The 17365-nt window shown below is 58.1% G+C and overlaps 1 protein-coding gene across 1 annotated transcript in view; it reads right to left on the minus strand.

The window, feature by feature from the left end:
- TMEM132E (transmembrane protein 132E) overlaps positions 1-17365 on the minus strand; it is a 53715-nt gene that overhangs the window by 11756 nt on the left and 24594 nt on the right. The window contains exon 2 of the mRNA XM_057317964.1: positions 55-985. Within this exon, the coding sequence (XP_057173947.1) occupies positions 55-985 (931 nt within the window). The remainder of the gene's footprint in view (positions 1-54; positions 986-17365) is intronic.

Consider the following 17365-nt stretch of genomic DNA (forward strand, 5'->3'; position numbering starts at 1 on the left):
CTATGCACTTGACCTCGGAAGGGAAGGCAGACCCCTCGACCACAAGCCCCCTACCTGAGTGTGAAATGCTCCACGCTGGGGCTGGAGGGAGAGGAGGAGTTGGGGGCCAGGTAGAGGAGGATGCTGAGCACCTCCCCAGGCTTGAGGGGCCGATCCGGCAGGCGGATCATCAGGTTGCTGTCCAGCCGATGCTCCTGCAGGGTCCTCTTGGGGGGCGGGCGGAACAGGCTGATGCTGCCGATGCGAAGCAGGGGGTGCTGGGTGGGGCTCTCGGCGCGGGCGCCCGGCCCGGGCCCGGCCCCGCGGCGGGGGCCCCCACAGCCCCCCGAGGCGTCGGGGGCGTGGAGGGTGTAGTAGAGCTCGGCCTGCTGGCTCTCCCCCGCGGCCTCGGGGTCCAGCCCGTCCGGAGACTTGCGGCGGGCGGCGGGCGGCGCGGCGGGGGCGGGGGGCCCGAACCAGGCCAGGGGCAGCTCGGCCCGCACCAGGCAGGTGGCCAGGCCCCCGCTGAGGCGGCAGGAGCTCTTGACCTCCCTGGCGTCCCGGAAGGCATGCAGGCGGACGCAGGGCAGCCGCTCGGTGACGCCGAAGTCGTCCCAGTCGCGGCCGGCCACGTAGAACAGCACCTGGGCCACGGGCTGCGAGGCAGGCACGCGAGCGCGGACGATGAAGGCCCGCACCTTCCAGTTGACCGTCAGGCGCTCGGGGATGTCCAGGGTGCTGGACGGCTGCAGCAGCTCCCGGGCCACCACCTGGCTCGTGCTGAAGGGCCCCAGGGAGACGTTGAGGACGGGCAGCTCCTTGGTCTGGAACACCACGAAGGGCTCGGAGCGCTGCAGGGAGCCATTGGCGACCGCCGGCGGCAGGGGCCGTGCGTCCCGCAGGAAGAAGGCCAGGCGCGTCCGCGACAGGCGGTAGCTGACCGGCAGCACTGGGCTGGCTTGCGGCCCCGGGGGGCTGGGGCTGGCCGGGTGGGAGCGGCCGGACGCTGGGGACAGACAGAGGCAAGAGCCCGGAGGGGTCAGCAGAGGCTGTGCTGGGACCGCAGGGCACCCCAGCCTCCCACCTTGCAGAGGACATCTGCTCCAAGCCCGCCCAGCCTGTGCTGGGGGTCAACTGCCCTCTCATCATTGCCTCTTTTGCCCCAGCCTGGGGGTAGACCTAATACCAGCGCAAAGCACTGTGAGGCTTTAGAGAGGTTTTATTCCCCCGCATCCTCATCTGTAAAATGAGGGTAAAATGGGTTTCTGCCTCGAAGTGCGGTTGTGAAGATTTACCAAGTAGTGTGCAGAAAGGGCTGAGAGCAGAGTGTGGCGCTGGGAAAGCCGGGACCCTCGCCGTGACAACCCGCTCAGCACTCTGCAGGCATCAGCATGTTCCGTCCTCAGATGGACCCTCCCAGCTAGGTATTCTACCCTCTCCATGGGTTCAATCCGCTTTCTATCAGTAATTTCTCTTTGTTGAGAGCCTAGTCTTTTATCTTACGGGTCAAGATGAAGAGTGCTTAAGTAACTTACCCAAGTCACCTGAGCGACAAGGGCAAGAACTGAGATTCGAACCCGGGGCTACCTGACTCTGAAAGCCAAGCCCGTTTCTGCTCCAGCTGCTTCAGATGGTGCAGGGCCCCCAGAGATCCCTTATTTCCCCTTACTTCCCCCCGCCACACTATACACGCAGGGAATTTGATCCCACGTCTCCCAAACCCAATGTGGGCCTTGGGTCTGCCATCTCTGGTCCCCTCTGACACCTGTGCAGGACCCTGTCAAATTCTAGCAACCCCACCTGTTGACTCTGTGGTGTGTCCCAAGCTGCCCCCGTCCTCCATCCCCCGAATCCTGCCCCAGTTCTGGCCTGGATCCTGTTGCTGTGACAACGTAACATGGCATGACTGGGTCTCCCCTCTCCCCCTAACCGCCTCCCTGGCATCCCCTCCCCTCCATAGCAGCAGAGTGATGTGTTTGTCTTGGACACAAATGGGACTTTGTTGGCCCCTCGCCGCCAGCTCAACTCCTGTTGGACACTGTCAAGGAATAGGAAGGACCAAGATGTGGGGGTTCAAGGTTTGAGAAGCAGTTCTAGATCTTGCCATGGACGCCTGAATCACTTTCCTCACCTTTAAAAATCAGGGTAATAATAATAATGCTGATCTTGAAGGATGTGGTGCTGTCGTTGTTCTGTTTTCGAGAATCATATAAGAAAGCACTCTATAAATTGTGCAACGCAATGCCAATGTCTATAAGTATTATGCAAGACTGCCTCCCTTCTGCTTACAGAACAAAATCCAAACTCAGCTTGACCCTGAGTGTGGCCCTCAGGGTCCTCTACAATGGGGTTTCAGGCTTCCCTTTCCCCAGGACTTCTCCCTGCAAGTCCCTGCTGCCAGCATGACTAGACAACTTCTGGCTTTAGCACTCACCGATGCCACCTTATCTCCCCTCCTTTGTTCATGCTGTGCCCTCGGATTCAAATTCTCTCCTTTCCTAACCGCACATGTCCAGATAGGACTCTTCCTCTGAGGTTCAGCGCCAATGCCACCTCCTCCGTGAAGCCCTCCAAGATATGACCTCAAGTCCTGGGATTTTTCTTCTCTGAGGGAACCTCTCATCCTGCCTTGTATGGAAGTTGCTTATCTATGAGGCTTTGCATTGAGCAAACCTTCAACAAATCATGGTTGATTTACACTGAGTGATTTGTGGAGACCCGTGTCCCAAGGAGGAGACTCCTAATCAACGCTACAGTGGTTACTTGCAGTTTATGCACATTCATCATTTTCTCACCATCAACGAAACCTTGACAGTTCTACAGACCTTCACAGCCAATTCCTCATAAAGGCAATGGACTAAAAATTCCCAGCTCTGGAGACTCTGATGGCTCTGGTGTCTTTTAAAAAAATCTGTGGTTTAATTTCCTCATTAAAAAAAAGAGGTGTATATTTGGCTTGGGGCAGGGCATAGGCCCTTGGGGTCAGGTGTTCTAAGAGGAGAGGCACCTGGTCTCATGCACCTTCTTAGGGCTCTCTCTGAGCGGCCCTTAGGACCAGCTGGGGAGACTGCCTGTGGGGGTGCAGCCCATGCTTTCACCACCAGACTGCTTCTTCCATTCCCAGGAGAACTCTGTTCCTGGACCACCGTCCCCCCTGGATGCTCTGTACCCTGCAAGTTTCGCTGGCTGCCAGTGGGGGGGGGGGGGTGTGGAGGCAGGCAGCCAAGCCCAGATGAGGACAGGAAGATGTCTGAAGAGATGGGGAGAGCCTTCCTGGCTGGAATCCCTGCCCCACAGTTACCCCAGGAGTCTCTGAGGTACCCTTGCCAACGGGGGGAGGTTGGCCCAAGTCACACATGTTGGGGTCCAGGGCAACCATCTGAGCCAGGGCTCAAGGAGCCAACCAACTGCTTTGGAAGCAGCAGGAAGCACGCAAACAAAGATTTCAAGACTCACGTTCAAGGTTCTCCCTGTGACACTTGTTGGCAAGTTACTCCCCATGTTGGGCTTTGGTTCCCACATCAAAAGTTGAGATGGTGACTTCGGCCCCTTCACTGGGATACTGAGAGTAGCTAAGAGGCCAACGTGGAGGAGGGGGGCACTGCTCTGTGTGGCGGGATAGCCAGGGCCGAGATGGGTAGGGGCCACCCTGCTTGTCCCGCTGGGGTTGGAGAAGGGCACCTGCCGCAGCTGTAAGCGCTCACCATCGGGACCGGGGTGCACAGGGCGGGGCTGCAGAAATCATAGCCACTGGCCCGGCCCTGCTTACCGTCCCCAGGGGAGCCCAGAGGCTGCTAAGTGGCACTTAGTCCCCTTTGGCCCTCTCACTGTCCCAAGCCCGCAGTGGGCCCTCTGAACCCCTGGGAGGCGCTGTGGGGGCAGGAGCCCCCAGATGGGCAGCAGATGGGGGCACGGAGGAAGGGACTGGGGGCCACGTTTGCACGCACCCCTGGGCCCTCAGTAGATTCGTATTGAATGAGTGGAGTTCTCGAAATGAGTGCCCACCACTGACTGGGGTGCAATGCAGGGTAGAGGGCGTCTTCCTGCAGCATCCGGGAAGCGCCTGGGCAGCCACTGAGCGGGAGGGGGCCCGGTGCTGGGCAGCAGCCTTGCAGACAGGGAGTCTGAGCGTCTGAAAGGGGGAGCGACTTGTGTTAAGAAAACAGCTTGCTTTCAGAGAGGGGAGCCAGAAGAGACAGTATTAGGGCGCGACAATTTTTGTATCTATCTCGTCGTGACACACGACACCCCCTCCAGTCACCACCGTGAGTCATTCTACCCGCTGGCTCGGTGGAGGCCAGTGTTGAGATTCCGGCGCTAACCTCTGCTCTCCTGTGCTCACTTACTCGGGAGTCTAAGGGAAGTTGCTTGATCTCCCTGGGCCTCAGTTTCCCCCGGGACGTGGGAGAAGCTCTGGAAATGTTCTGGGGCGGCGGGGGCGGAAGAGGAGGAAGGCGAGACCTGCGGAGCTGTCGGCAGACAGGTCAGGTTTTCAGGGACGCTCCGTGGGCAGCTGCGCGCACACTTGTGTGTGTGCTGGTGTGCACGTTGGCCTGCCGCTCAGCACGAAGCAGGGCCCGGCCTGGGGAAGGAAGAGCTGCTGGAAGGTTTCCTGAAGGACCGCAGATGGGGGAGGGGCGCATCTACACAGATCTGAGGTTGGGCGGGTCCAGGCGTGGGGGAGGGGTGCTGTAGGGGTGTGACAGGTGGACGTGACAGCCTGGACCCCCAACAGAGGGGGAGCTGCTCCCCTGGCATGCACCTGCCCCTCAGGCCCCACACCAGGCAGCCCACATGGTCTTCAGGCTTGGCTCTGAACCCCCGCCACGCTTGGCCCCTCGCCCTGCTCCACTTGCCCCCCAGAGCTCTTGCTCTGCAGGCCCCCACTTCCTGCTCTCTTGTTCTGGGCCCAGCTCACGCTGCAGACCAGGCCTTGCACTGCCTTCCTGTCAGCGGTCTCGACTCCCCCAGAGCGGCAGCCGGGCTCCCCTCTCTGTGCACAGCCTTGGGCCTCCTGAGGCATTTGGGCCCAGCCCTGGGATCCCCTCGTCCTCCTAGAAAGGGCTTTTCCACATCCTCTCAGGTGCATGACGGGTGTTATGAGTTGAATTGTGACCCCCACCCCAACTCATACATGGAAGTCCTGGCCCCCCAGGACCTCAGAACGTGGCTGTGTTTGGAGACAGGGCCTGCAAAGAGGAGATTAGAGTACAATGAGGTCAATAGGGTGGGCCCCAATCCAATACGTCTCGTGGCCTTACAAGCAGAGGGGATCAAGACACAAGCAGAGGGGATCAAGACACGGACGCCGAGAGGGAAGGCCAGGGGATGATGCAGGGAGAAGGCGGCCATCTGCGGGGTGAGGAGAGAGGCCGCAGGAGAAACTGCCCCGCTGACCGTCTCGCCCGGACTTCCAGCCTCCAGCACTGAGAAGCAAGTGTCTGTCGATTTAGCCCTCCAGCCTGTGGCAGGGCCGCCCAAGCAGACTCACACAGGGGATTGGCTATGTGTGCCCCTCACAGCCTCCGTTTCCCCAGTAAGGAATGGAGACGCCGTACCAGGGGAAGAAGATGGGCTGGGATTGCGTGGGTTTTGTGCACAGGGATAATGATGGTGGCCAAGGCCCTCCCAGCCCTTTCCTGATGCAACACCTTGCATGTGACCCTTCCCAGCTGAACCCAGCCAGCTCCTTCCCTCAACCCCGGAAGGCACACCCAGCTCTTTGCAGCGCGGTAACTAAGAGTGGGTTGGCTGTGGGTGCCGCAGCCTGCACTCCCATCCTCCTGGAATCTCCTCCCCTCCGCACAACCTCCCTGGGCACTTAATCTGCCCAGCCCCTTGGGGAGCACAGACCCACGGCCACTTCAGGGTTATGCTCGACTGAGAGGCGGCGGCCTTCATTCTTCCTTTCTAGTTCCAGAAAGAGATGATGGTGTGAATAGAGTCTTCACTGGCCCTGTGTACAAGGGCGTTGGACTGGACCCACCAGCACCCAAGAGAAGAAGGCAGGAGATGGGATGTGGGGTCCCCTCCCTCTTGCATGCCTGGTCCTGGCACTGCCTCTCACCACAGCCACCTGGACGGTGCTTCACCACTGCTCTGCTCTGTCCAGCTCTGGCTCTGACTGACCTGGAGCTTGGCCCTGGTATGAGTGTGACATGCGAATTACCATGGAACTGTTTCAGCCGTCCCTGCTGTTGATTGCCCCCCGCAGGCAGGACGCTGGCCCACGCGCCCCTTCACCTGTGCAGAGGTCTCTCGGGCCCCCAACACCAGAAGGCACCTACTTGTTTAGGTTGTTGCCTTTCCAGCTGGACTGGGATGCGGGCGGACACTGGGTTCTCGAATCTCAATTCTACCCTCTTGTAAGGCCTGGGGCACCTGAGCAGGGCCGGTGGCTGGACAGAGGCCCTCCCTTCTCATCTCAGGCTGGCTGTTGGTGTCTGGGAGCACAGTGGGGGGCTCTGGCCACCCCCCCAAAACCTTTCCACTTTCTCTCCAGGCATACAGGCCAGCCCCCGTCCCTCCCCCCAAAACCGATAGAAAATATAAATTCATCTACATGGAGGCTAAGCCAGGCAGGCTGGGGATGGGGGTGCCTCTGGCCATCTCCCTGCTTCTAATCAAGATCAGATGCCTCCTGCTTCTACCTCTAATTGCCCCAAAATTAAAACTAATCGCTGGCAAATCAGGAAAAAAAAAAAAAAAGATTGTCATTAGCTTTGGTGAGTTTGAGGCTGAGGGACACAGCAGGGTATGCCCACAGGGCCCAAGGGCGCTGGGCTGGGCTGGGAGTGGGCTTGGTTACTCACCTGTGTGTGTGCGTGTGTGTGTGTGCGTGTGTGTGTGTGTGCAAGGGCCACCCCAGATGTCAGTGTCGGGGGATCCTTCGGCACTTGCTCCTGAACTTGTCTGAATGTAAGAGTCAGCAGGAGCAAACCGACTCTAGGGCTGGACCCGGGCTTAACACAATCCGAATCGCCAGGGGAGAGACCTGACCGTCTGTATGTTCATCCAGCGTCCCAGGCCTTCTTATCACAGGGTTTGGAAAACACAGTGCTAAGCAGGAAGGGTTGGGAGACGCTGAAGGTTGTTACTTGTATGGCGTAATTTGGTGCAGCTGGCCGTGGATGAGGAAGGACCCAGAGTCTAGAACAGTACCTGGCACACACAAGTGCCGAATCTATGAACGGATGAAGGAATGAACGAGAGGCAGCAAGAGACATGGTTGCTGCAGGTGGCAAGGATCCTAGGGTCCCTGTGTTCACTATCAAGAGGTCAGGGATGGGCTTTGCGTAGTGATCCCCCCCACCCCTCACCCCCCAGCTCAAGCCTCTAGGCCCCCAGCAAGGGTGGGACTTTGGGGAAAATATCTCTGGTCCAGGAAAGCTTCAAGGGAGGCAGCTCCCCTCCGAGGGTGCCTGGAAGGGGGCTCTGGTCGAGAGGAGGGGCGCCCACGTTCCAGTCCTGCTCTTCCCTGGCTAAGGGGTTTGATCTCACCGGAGCAAGCATGCTGTTTCTGAGGCCCCATGTCCAGCAGCAAAACGGGGAATCATCCACCAATATACCAGGGGCCATGGAGCGGGGGCCAGAGTGGGAAACACCTGTCTTGAGGAAGGTGTTTTGTTTTTGTGTTTTAAATTAGTGATACCGGTATCGGCAAGGGTTTTAAGAAACGGGGCATCCACACACCCTACTGTCAGAGGGTACACTAGACGGTTTTCTAGAAAGCACTTTCAAAATATGCTTTAAAGGCCTCGACACTGTGCATACTCCTTGCCCCAGGGACTCCCCTTGGGGAATCCTGTGCGTAGACATCAGCTCAAAGATTTACGTAAAAAGACACTCACTGCGATGTTGTGTTTACTAGCAAAAATTAGAAACTCCTAAATGTCCCAAAGCAGGGTATGGTTAAGTAAAAGCAAATGCTCAGGAACGGATGAGGGCAGCCTTTACAGATCAAGTTCTCAAAAAAATAAAAATTACTCAGATGGGAAAATGCTCACAAAACAGTTTGAACTAAACAAAGACGGGTGTAAAACCGGCTATACGGTGGGATACCCATTTTACGTAAAAAGATGTAGACACTGGGAGGAAAGACATCAAAATGCTAATGGTGGTTATATCTGGGGGTGGGGATTATGGGTGATTGTTATTTTTTACTTTAGGCTTTGACGTATTTTCCAGTTGTCTGCCATGAACATGGATTGCTTGTAAAATTAGAAAGGAAACAATAAATGTCATTAAAAATGAAGGAAAGGGTTTGAAGCTATTCCAAGATATTTTTTAAAGGAAATTGGGGAAAAAAAGAAAGAAAAGAAAGACCTGTGTGGCTGGGGAGCCACACAAACTCCAGCTCAGATCCCAGCTTTGACACTTCCTCACTGTGTGACCTTAGGTAAGTTACTTAACCTCTCTGGGCCTCAATTTCCACACCTGTAAAATGAGGATCCTAGAACCTATTTCATAATGCTGTCATGACTAAATAAGCAAATCGCCGGTACAGAGTCAGTGCTCAGTGTTCATTCATTCATTCATTCAACACTTATTGGTTATTTCATTCTGAGAAGTGCTGACCTGCTTTTCTCCAGCACTTGACGCATTGTTTAGCTCACAGCACGTCCTCTGTCAGTGTCTGTTAAGTTGAAAAGGACAAGTACAGAGATGATAGGTGTGTGGAGCCGAGCCTCCCAGGGAGCCCAAAAGCAGCACAAGGCTGGAAGGAGTACTAGTTTTGGGGGACCCTGGAATCCAGCTCACGCAGATCTGCCAGTGGCCTGCTGTGTGACCTTGGGCAGTGTCTTCCCTTCTCTGGGCCTCACTGGGGAGAAGCGGACGGTCCCTGCCCTGCCTGCTGCATGGGTGACCTAGGCGTGGGCAGATGCCATGTGTGCAGGGAGTCTGGTGGGTTCCGGACCAGGCAGGGGTCAGCTGGATAAAGGGGAGGTGACAGCTAGGCCCAGTGGGCCCCGAACACCGCCCTCCCCTATCTGCGAGGACAGGGCCTCCACATCCTCGGAAACAGTTTGGGTCTTGCCCAAAGACGCTGGGCGAAGGGAGCTGGCAGGGAATTAAACCCAGCCCCAGGCTCTGTTCATCAAGCCCAGGGCCCAGGGCAGAAATGCTTCTGTCTTTCTCCGAGTTGACAAAGATGCCGTACAGGCTGGTCCATAGAGGTGCGTCCCCACCCAAGGCTGGGGCTGCCCTAAACCACCTCTTAGAGGAGCCCAGCAGAGGAGTGGGTGCCTCCCTGGGGTGTGGGGCCTGAGCTGTCTGCCCTCCCCCTGAGCCCCACTCTCTCTCCCTCCCCCACTTTGCTGTACCCCTTCCCAAGGCAGCTTCGACAGGGTGGGGCTGTCTCCCTCTCAACCTGGCTCCTGCGCCCCCACACGGAGGCCCCTGTGCGCCCAGAGCCCTGGCTGGGCTGGGAGTAGCCAGTGTTTGTATAAGCACTAACCCCGCCCTTCGTGGGCCGTGGAGGGCAGGTGAGAGGCAATCAAACCTTCTAGAAGCCCACAACCCCCAGGTGGCTCTTGCTCTCCTCCTTGGAGGCTGTAAACCCTGGAAAGGCAGCTTTCCGGTACACCTGGCTGGAACATGGCCCTCTGGAACACCCCCACTCTGCCTCACTTCCCCGCTGCCTGCTCACTCCCAGGAGCACAGGTGATAGGCCACCAGGTCACTTCCCCCGTCTACCCGGGAGCTCCGTCTCTTAGCTGCAGGGATGGCAGGGTCCCTACCAAAACCGAGGGTCAGAAAGACTCCCCTCAGATGGGCTCTGCCATTCATCAGCTGTGGGAGCTTGGGGGAGCCGCTGAGCATACCTCTACTGTAGTTTCCTCAACTGTTGGGGGGGGTGATAGCAGCCCCTCTTCCACCGCGTTGCTCCAGAAAGGGAATGCTGGGCTGCAGGATGACCTATGAAGCCCTCCTGCCATGCCAGGCACACAGGCAGCCTCTTTAAATGTCAGCTTTTGTTTGGGAGTTACTGTCCTCATCACGGAAGGGAACCCACACAGCCTCCTGAGTCAGGCCCAGGGATCCTCCGAACTCCAGGACCCTCCTCGCCGTGTCCGAGCCTTCTGCTGCTCTGACTGGGGGTGCCTGCCTACTGCATGGCTGCTTCCTTTGTCCCCGGCACCCAGCATGGTGCCATGACCAAATGAATGACTGGGGGTCCTGAGAGCTCGTGCCTGCTGATACGCGCGCACGTGCACACACACACACACACACACACACACACACACACACGTGTGCGCATGTGGTCCGTACCCGTCTTCCCCTTGCAGGCCCCCCCCCCACTCCTATCCTGGGACAGCTATCCTGACCACACCACTCGTTTTGCTCCCTAGCCTAAAATCCTTCCCTCCACCAGTTGTGACCCATCATCTTCAAGAGTAAGGAAGGAAATCAGAGAGACGCAGGTGGAAGAATGGAGGGGAGGAGGAACCGCTGGTGGATGAGAGAAAGAACCAAACTCAGCTAAGTCGGGGGCTTCCCAGGGGCCCAAAGGGGGGCCAGGGCCCCAGGGCCCCAGGGGTTCAGGCAGCCACGACCCCCAAGAAGCTGCTGCTGGGAGGGCCCTGCTTGCTGGCCCTGGCCATCTGGTCCTATTCCTGGGCACCTGAAGTCCACTCAGCACGCAGCTTGGCAGATCGGAGACCCCTGGAGCCAGGGCTCTTGTGTCCTAGCTCCCTGCTGGCTCCAGGGGCACCTTCCTGCTAGCCCCGGAGCCTCGGGGCCAGAGGGAAGCGACTCCAGGGATGGTTTCCTGGTCCTGAGAGCCTGGCTAGGACCACTCACTCCCTTCCCCTCCAGCCTCTGCTCTCTCTCTGTGGGATGCTGTACACTCCACCTGAACCAAGGGTACAGAGACTCAGGGCCCATGAAGGGAGGGAAGGTGAGAAGGGATAGCCCTGGAGGGGGTGTGACCGACCTCTTGGGGGAGTCAGCGTGGTGACCCTGGGGCTGGAGGAACCCGAGCACAGAGGCAGGGTTCCTGGGCTGGGTGAGTCCAGGAGAGGAGGGGTTATCAGCTTCAGAGACAAAAGCCCAGTCCCTTCCAGAACGCGCAGTGGCTCTGGCCCCCTCCCAATGCCTGCTCTGGGAGCCTGCCCTTAGGAGCTGTGAGTGTGTGTCTGTTAGTCTGTCTGCATCTGTGAACTCAGGATGGGGACCAGAGGCTCAGACAGGCTGGTGAGGACAAGGAGGCCTTGTATTTCCAGGCAAGCGTCCCTCACCCCTGGGGAACAGCTCTTTTATTGATTTCTGAAAATCCGGAGGGGACCCCATCCTCACCTCTGCCCCCTGCCACAACTGTCAGGGCGAGGGCAAACCTCAGTCTGCCCAGCTGTAATGGGCTTGATGTGAGGTCCCCTTTGTGGTAGAAACGACTGGGAGGGGGGGCTCCAGGGTGGAGGAAGAGGGGTTGGGGGTGTCCTATGTGGCCAGGTCTGGAGACTGCCAGTGGCGGTGGGGCTCAGAAAAAAAGGAAACTGCTGGGACAGCCCCTGGTTCCCAGCTGCCCCTGCCCACCTCGGGCCATCGTGAGATGGAGGGCTCCCCACATATACCCCCAGAACCCCAAGCCCACATCTCTCCAAACACCACTGTTTCTGGGATTTCAGGAAGACCACAGGTACATGGGGGAATAGGGCAATGGAGTCCCACTGCTGTGCTCATTGCCGGCGGGGGTGGGGGGGGGGGGACTTTTGCAGACAGGGCCCTGCTCTGCCAATCTGGTCCTGGGGCCTCGAGCAGGGTGGAGGGGAGGGCAGCTACAAGCAGGGCACCCTCCGGGGAAGCAGGCCCAAGGGAGGCAGGCCTCCCACGAGGTCACACCATACACTAGAACTGCCCCTGCCCAGGGCCCGGAAACCCAGGCTTGACCTCCTCTGCTGGCCTACCTGCCCTGGCCTCTGGTTCGCGCTCCCAGGAGGGCTGGGGAGAGGTGAGAGCGGAAATGAGGCAAGGATGAGGAAGCTGGGCGGGTGACGGTGGCTGGGAAAAGGAGAGAGAAAGCTGGAGTCAGGAGGGAAGAGGGGAGGTAGAGAAAGAAACCAGGAGAGGGAGGGGCGGGGGCGAGGGAGGAACACCTCAAGACTGGCGGGTGGGGGGGGCTGGAGAAGCGGGGCAGGGAGGTGGGCAGAGGGCAGGGGTGGGGTACACAGTGCCGGCGCACCCCTCCCCCCCAGGGCGTGGGATCTGCCGCAGGAGCCGCGGGGGAGGGGCTGCTCTCCGAGTTACACTAAATGACTAATGTGCATTATCCTAATTATAGCGGAGCAAGCTGAGCCTTCCCACTGGCGCGGCCGCCTGCATCTCCTAATAAACAATTAGCCGCAAACAACAGAAAAAGAAAGAGTGTGTGTGTGTGTGTGTGTGTGTGTGTGTGTGTGTGTGTGTGTGTGTGAGTGGCTCCAGCCTGCGTCTGCCTGCGGTGGGTGGGGGTGAGTTTGGAGCTGGGCCTTGGGAGGGGGAGGCTCCGGGACAGTGGGGGAACTCCATCACCCCTGCAGCGCACTCCATCCCAGTCTGGGGGTCAGGGCTGCAGCGCCCAGAAGGGCCACAAAGGGCAAGGCAAGCTCCTGGGGGGCCGGCTCCTATTCAGAGGCTGCTTATGGAGCGCAGGCACTGGGCTAAGTGTGTCACTCCTGTCCCCACAATAAAACCAGGAAATAACAGCCCTATTTCTGCCAATGAAGGAACCACAGCTCAGAGAAGCTAAGAGGCTTGCCCCAGGCCCCAGAGCTGGGGTTAGGCCCCGTCAGGCCTCCTGATTTCCCTGGCCCTGACCTCACTTCCTGGGATCTCTGGGACCTGGAAGTTGAGGACCTGGTGAATTGAGCGACTGAGCTGTGATCCAGAGCCGCTCGGAGGGTGGGCGCTCTTGTGAACACAGGACCTGCAGCTTGTCCTCAGTGCCCGTGTATGTGAAACATCTAGGACGTTCTGACAACAGTCCCGAGGGGTGGCTGTTCCTCCAATCCTGTTTTCACCAAGGTCTAGTGAGACGAGGTATTTGTTCACGGTCCCAAAGGTTTCCTGGCGGAGCAGGGTTCAGAAGTCAGACTCGGGATCCCTGGGATGGCTCAGCGGGGTGGGAGTGGGGGGGTCTGCTGGGACTGCACAGCTGGGCCCTGGGAGCCAAAGGTCCATTTCGGGAGTTTCCAGCTGGGGAGGAGAGAGTCACCCACAGAGGGGCAGAGCACATTTCAAGCCAGCCTGGGCATCCGGAGCCCAAGATGATCCTAAGGCTTTGGGCTGTGGCTGGGTTTCCCTGACTCAGTTACAAGCTGTCTAGAACCTTCCCTAGGGAGTCTTCTGTGGCCCCCAGCTTGGGGCCTAGGGAACTGGGAGGTTGGGGAGGGAGGCCCCTTCTTGAGCTGGCCCCTGGGCTGAAATACAGGTATGTACTGGAGGTGGGGCACATTTGGGGACCAGGGCATTTGCCACCTGCAAGAAGTGACTTGGGCCTCAGCTCACCACACCACAGTAGTGTGACCCATCTGTCTTGGTTGGCTTGGGACTGTCACGGGTTTCATGCGGACGGTCCCTCAGGCCTGGGCAAACTGATGCAGCTGGTCACCTTAAGAAGGAGGCTAAACATCCCTTCCCTCTCTGCCCCATGGGGTTGTGACAGGGCCTAGAAAGATGAATGACAAAGTGTGTAGGCTGACTGTGGGGCCTGGGCCAGTTTCCTGGGGGCGGGGTGGGGTGGAGGGTGGGAGCCTTGGATGGTGGAATCTGCCTGCCAGCTGGGGAAGAGATCAAGCCACTTAATTGTTGGGCCTCAACTCCCTCATCCATGAAATGGGGCCACAAAACCCACCTATATATGGGTGTTGTGAAGAGTAGATACAGGAATCCATACTGAGTGCTCGCGGACCCCAGCTCACGGGTGCCCCCGTCACCCCCGTGGGGCCCTCCTGATATTCCGTGCCCCGCCCTGACTGCCCCTCGAAGCCCAGGTGCCCTTGTCCCTGGTTTCTCTTGGCACCACACTGACTGACTGATGGGCAGTCTTCCAGCTGATGTCCCATGGGCATTTCTAATCCAGGGCTGGACGAGGGTCTTCAAGACTCTCTGATTGGAACCACCCACTTTACAGGTAAGAAGACTGAGGTTCAGAGAAGACAAAAACCCTGCCCAAGATCTCACAGCTCCCGCCTCCCCCATGTACCACGCGGGCTCACTGGAGCCCATTCCTCCTCCTTGTGGTTTGCTGTCTATTCTGCTCCCCGGACCAACATCCCCAGGAGTGTTTCTTTCCCACAGTGCCCTGCGTTGTGTGTCCCTACCTGCTCTCAAGTCACTCCCACTCCCCACCTCACACACTTGGGTCTGGGCCACTCCAGCCATGCTCTCTGCCTCTGTGCCTTTGCAATGCTGTTCCCCCTGCCTGCGGTGCTGTTCCACACACACTCTGCCTGGTAGGTGTCCCTTGTCCTTTGATTTCTCCCAAGTGCCACCTCCTCTGTGATGCCCTCCTTGGCCTCCCCCATCGCTGGGTTAGGCACATCTGAGCTCCTTGCATCCAACATTCTGCATTTTTCTCTGTACAGCGATTGTTGTTTTCCAGGTTTTGCTTTCTCTTAGATGGAAACCTTGCTGAGGGCAGGGACTGGGCCTTTCACCTTGCAGCCCGACTGCCCAGTGCATTAGTACTCAATAAAGATATTCAACACAAATATTTACTCAGCCCCTTCTCTGCTCAAGACTCTGCTAGGAACTGCCAGGGAGGCAGAGATAAAGAAGATAGTTTCTGCCCATAAGGAATTTGCCGGCTAACAGGGAGACCAGACAGGTACATAAATAACTGCTAAAAGGTAGAAATGCTGCAAGGCTCAGGGGGAGCCAGATGCCCGGGGGGGGGGGGGGGCGGGGAGGAGGAGGGTACCGAGTGGCAGGGCCTTGAAGGATGGGAGAAATGCATCAACTAAGGACTGTGATGGGACCCGGCGGCGTGGGGGGGCTTCCAGGGGGAGCGAGCAGAGTGGCAAATGGGGCCAGGGATTAAGGCAGCTCTGGGCTGGGTGGCATGAGACAGGGAGCTGGGGTGGATGGCAGGGGGACAGTGGTGGTGGTGGGGGGGCAAAGGGCCAGATGGAGGAATCTGGGGATTTTATTCCAGGGGTTTTCTAGCTGTATTCCCTGGAGCCCTGGGGCTCTCTGCAGATGGGTCCTTGGCCCTACAAGGCCCAGGGTGGCACAAGGGTGGGGGGGCGGTGCCGCAGGGGTCCTCAGCGGCTTCTGTTGTCAGGGATTTTCAGAGAGGTTTTCACATGCATAATAGCCTTACAATTTCGCCCATCATGCCCCGGGGTGGTGGGGAGCCACTAGGGTTCTGGAGCAGGGCAGTGATGCCATGAAGTGGTGCTGGACTTATCTCCCAGCCCCCTCACATACACCCTGCCCCCAGCATACACTCAAGACAGCAGGGCAAAGGCAGGGGAGGGGACCTGGAGGAAGCTGCCGCTGGGGGCTGATACGCGGCACGAGAAGCAAGCTCTATAATTGCAAAGAATTTCCTGAGCTTATGTTATTGCAACAACCTGTCAGTTCAGCCCAGCCTCCAGGCATCCTCAGGCGAAGGGGCCAGAGCCCTGGCAGGCACCTGTCCCGGCCCCCAGCTCACCCGACAGCCCCCTCTGCTCACAACGGCCACCTTCTTCCTCCTCTCCCACCCGGTCCCTGTACCTGGAGCCACTCGATGCCAGCCAGCCCTCCCGCTCCGTCTCACAAGCACCTCCTGGGAGGGCAGGAGGACTGAGCACAGGGCCCTCCCCAGACAGCCCCCAAACTCCATACCAGGAACGTGCTCTCCCCTCGCCTCCTTTAGGAAGCCTGTGTGGGTTGCTGTAAGGCGAGACTGGTTGAGGAATCCCTCTTGCTTATGTGGAGGAGCCCGAGTTGAGGGCAATTGTGAGTCTGAGTCCACACTCAGTGGAAGAAGAGAGCCGGAAATGCTGGACAATGTCTGCGTGGGGGCCGGATGGGGACACAATAGCTCCTGCGTCCTTCTTTAGTGTCCTGACCCTCCTGACTCCAAGCACCAACGTGGGATATTCAATGAGACATTTTTGAGCTTCCCTACAGCCCTCAGATTCCAGAAGAGGCCACAAGAGCAGATGACATCTCTTCTACATGGAGGCCACCTGCTCCCGGATCCCTGCTGAAGAGATACGCTCTAACGCTTCTGTGGTCCTAATACCCCCAGATGGTTCTCGGGGCGCAGCCACTCCGGTCCTCATTTCCGAGAGGAAGAGACAAGAAGGCAGATAACAGACTCCATTCTCCACAGTGCTTTGCTCCCTCCAACTTGGGGGCGACTGTGAAGTACTGCTCTGACGGTCAGAGTTTGAACTTGCTGAGTGCAGATGTGCTAACTGCTGACTGCAACTTGGGGCGCGATTAACAATGATGACGACAGTGCCATTCATGGGGCCCTTCTGTGTGCCAAGAGCTTTACGCTCTCTTCCTTCCATTCTCCCACAAAGCACGAATCCATTATCCTGGGGTTATACAGAAGGACACTATGGTCTAGCCATGCCCAAGGTCAGAGCTAATAGGGGATGACGCCGGAATTCAAACCCAGGTCTGACTAGCACCAGAGCATCTCTAGAGGTCCTGGGGAAGAGATGTTGCTCCAGGAAGCAGGAAGGTTAGGACACCTCCCAAGGACAATCATGATTCCCCCACCCGAACCCCTGTCACCTCGTACCCTTGTCTGCCTCCGCTGTGGTCTGTGGCCCCTTGGGCATGCGGACACACTCTCATCTCATCTCTGGATCCCCAGGCCCCAGCGGACATGTAAAATTTCCTAAATATTGGACTAAGATCAGTGAATGGAATTTTGGGGAAGGCGGACTTGGAACTAAAAATGAGGTGGTAACTTCTTGGGGTCCAAGCTGCCCAGGAATGGGAGGGATGGCCTTGTGGGGCTAGTGAGCTCCCCATCCCTGGAAGGATCCCAGCCACCTGAGGCTGGGGATCGCCCTCTGTGATACTGCACAGGGGCTTCTGTGCAGGCAGAGGTTTGGCCCGGAGGACCTTCCAACCATGAGATTCTGTGAGGCTCCCTGTTCTTAGGAACGGCATCTGCTCTGTAAAGCTGGAGGAAGAAAGGAGGGGGTAAGGGAAAGGAGGAGAGCGAAGGGGTGAATGGGAGGTGCAGAGTGGGGAGCTGTCCTTCGGGCAGGGCAGGTGCAGCCAGGGAGGGGAGGGCACCTGGGATTGCAGCTGGAGAAACTCTTGCAGTTGTATCTCTGCTCATTAGGGGAGGTCATGAGATTGGGGTGGCACACTTCCCCCAACCCCAGGTGGTCCAGTCCCTCCCTCTCTCCAGGGAACACAAGCACAAACGAAGAGTATGAGCTTGGGTCCC

Source organism: Ursus arctos, unplaced genomic scaffold (assembly GCF_023065955.2).
Source record: "Ursus arctos isolate Adak ecotype North America unplaced genomic scaffold, UrsArc2.0 scaffold_24, whole genome shotgun sequence".
In the NCBI taxonomy this organism is placed as follows: domain Eukaryota; kingdom Metazoa; phylum Chordata; class Mammalia; order Carnivora; family Ursidae; genus Ursus; species Ursus arctos.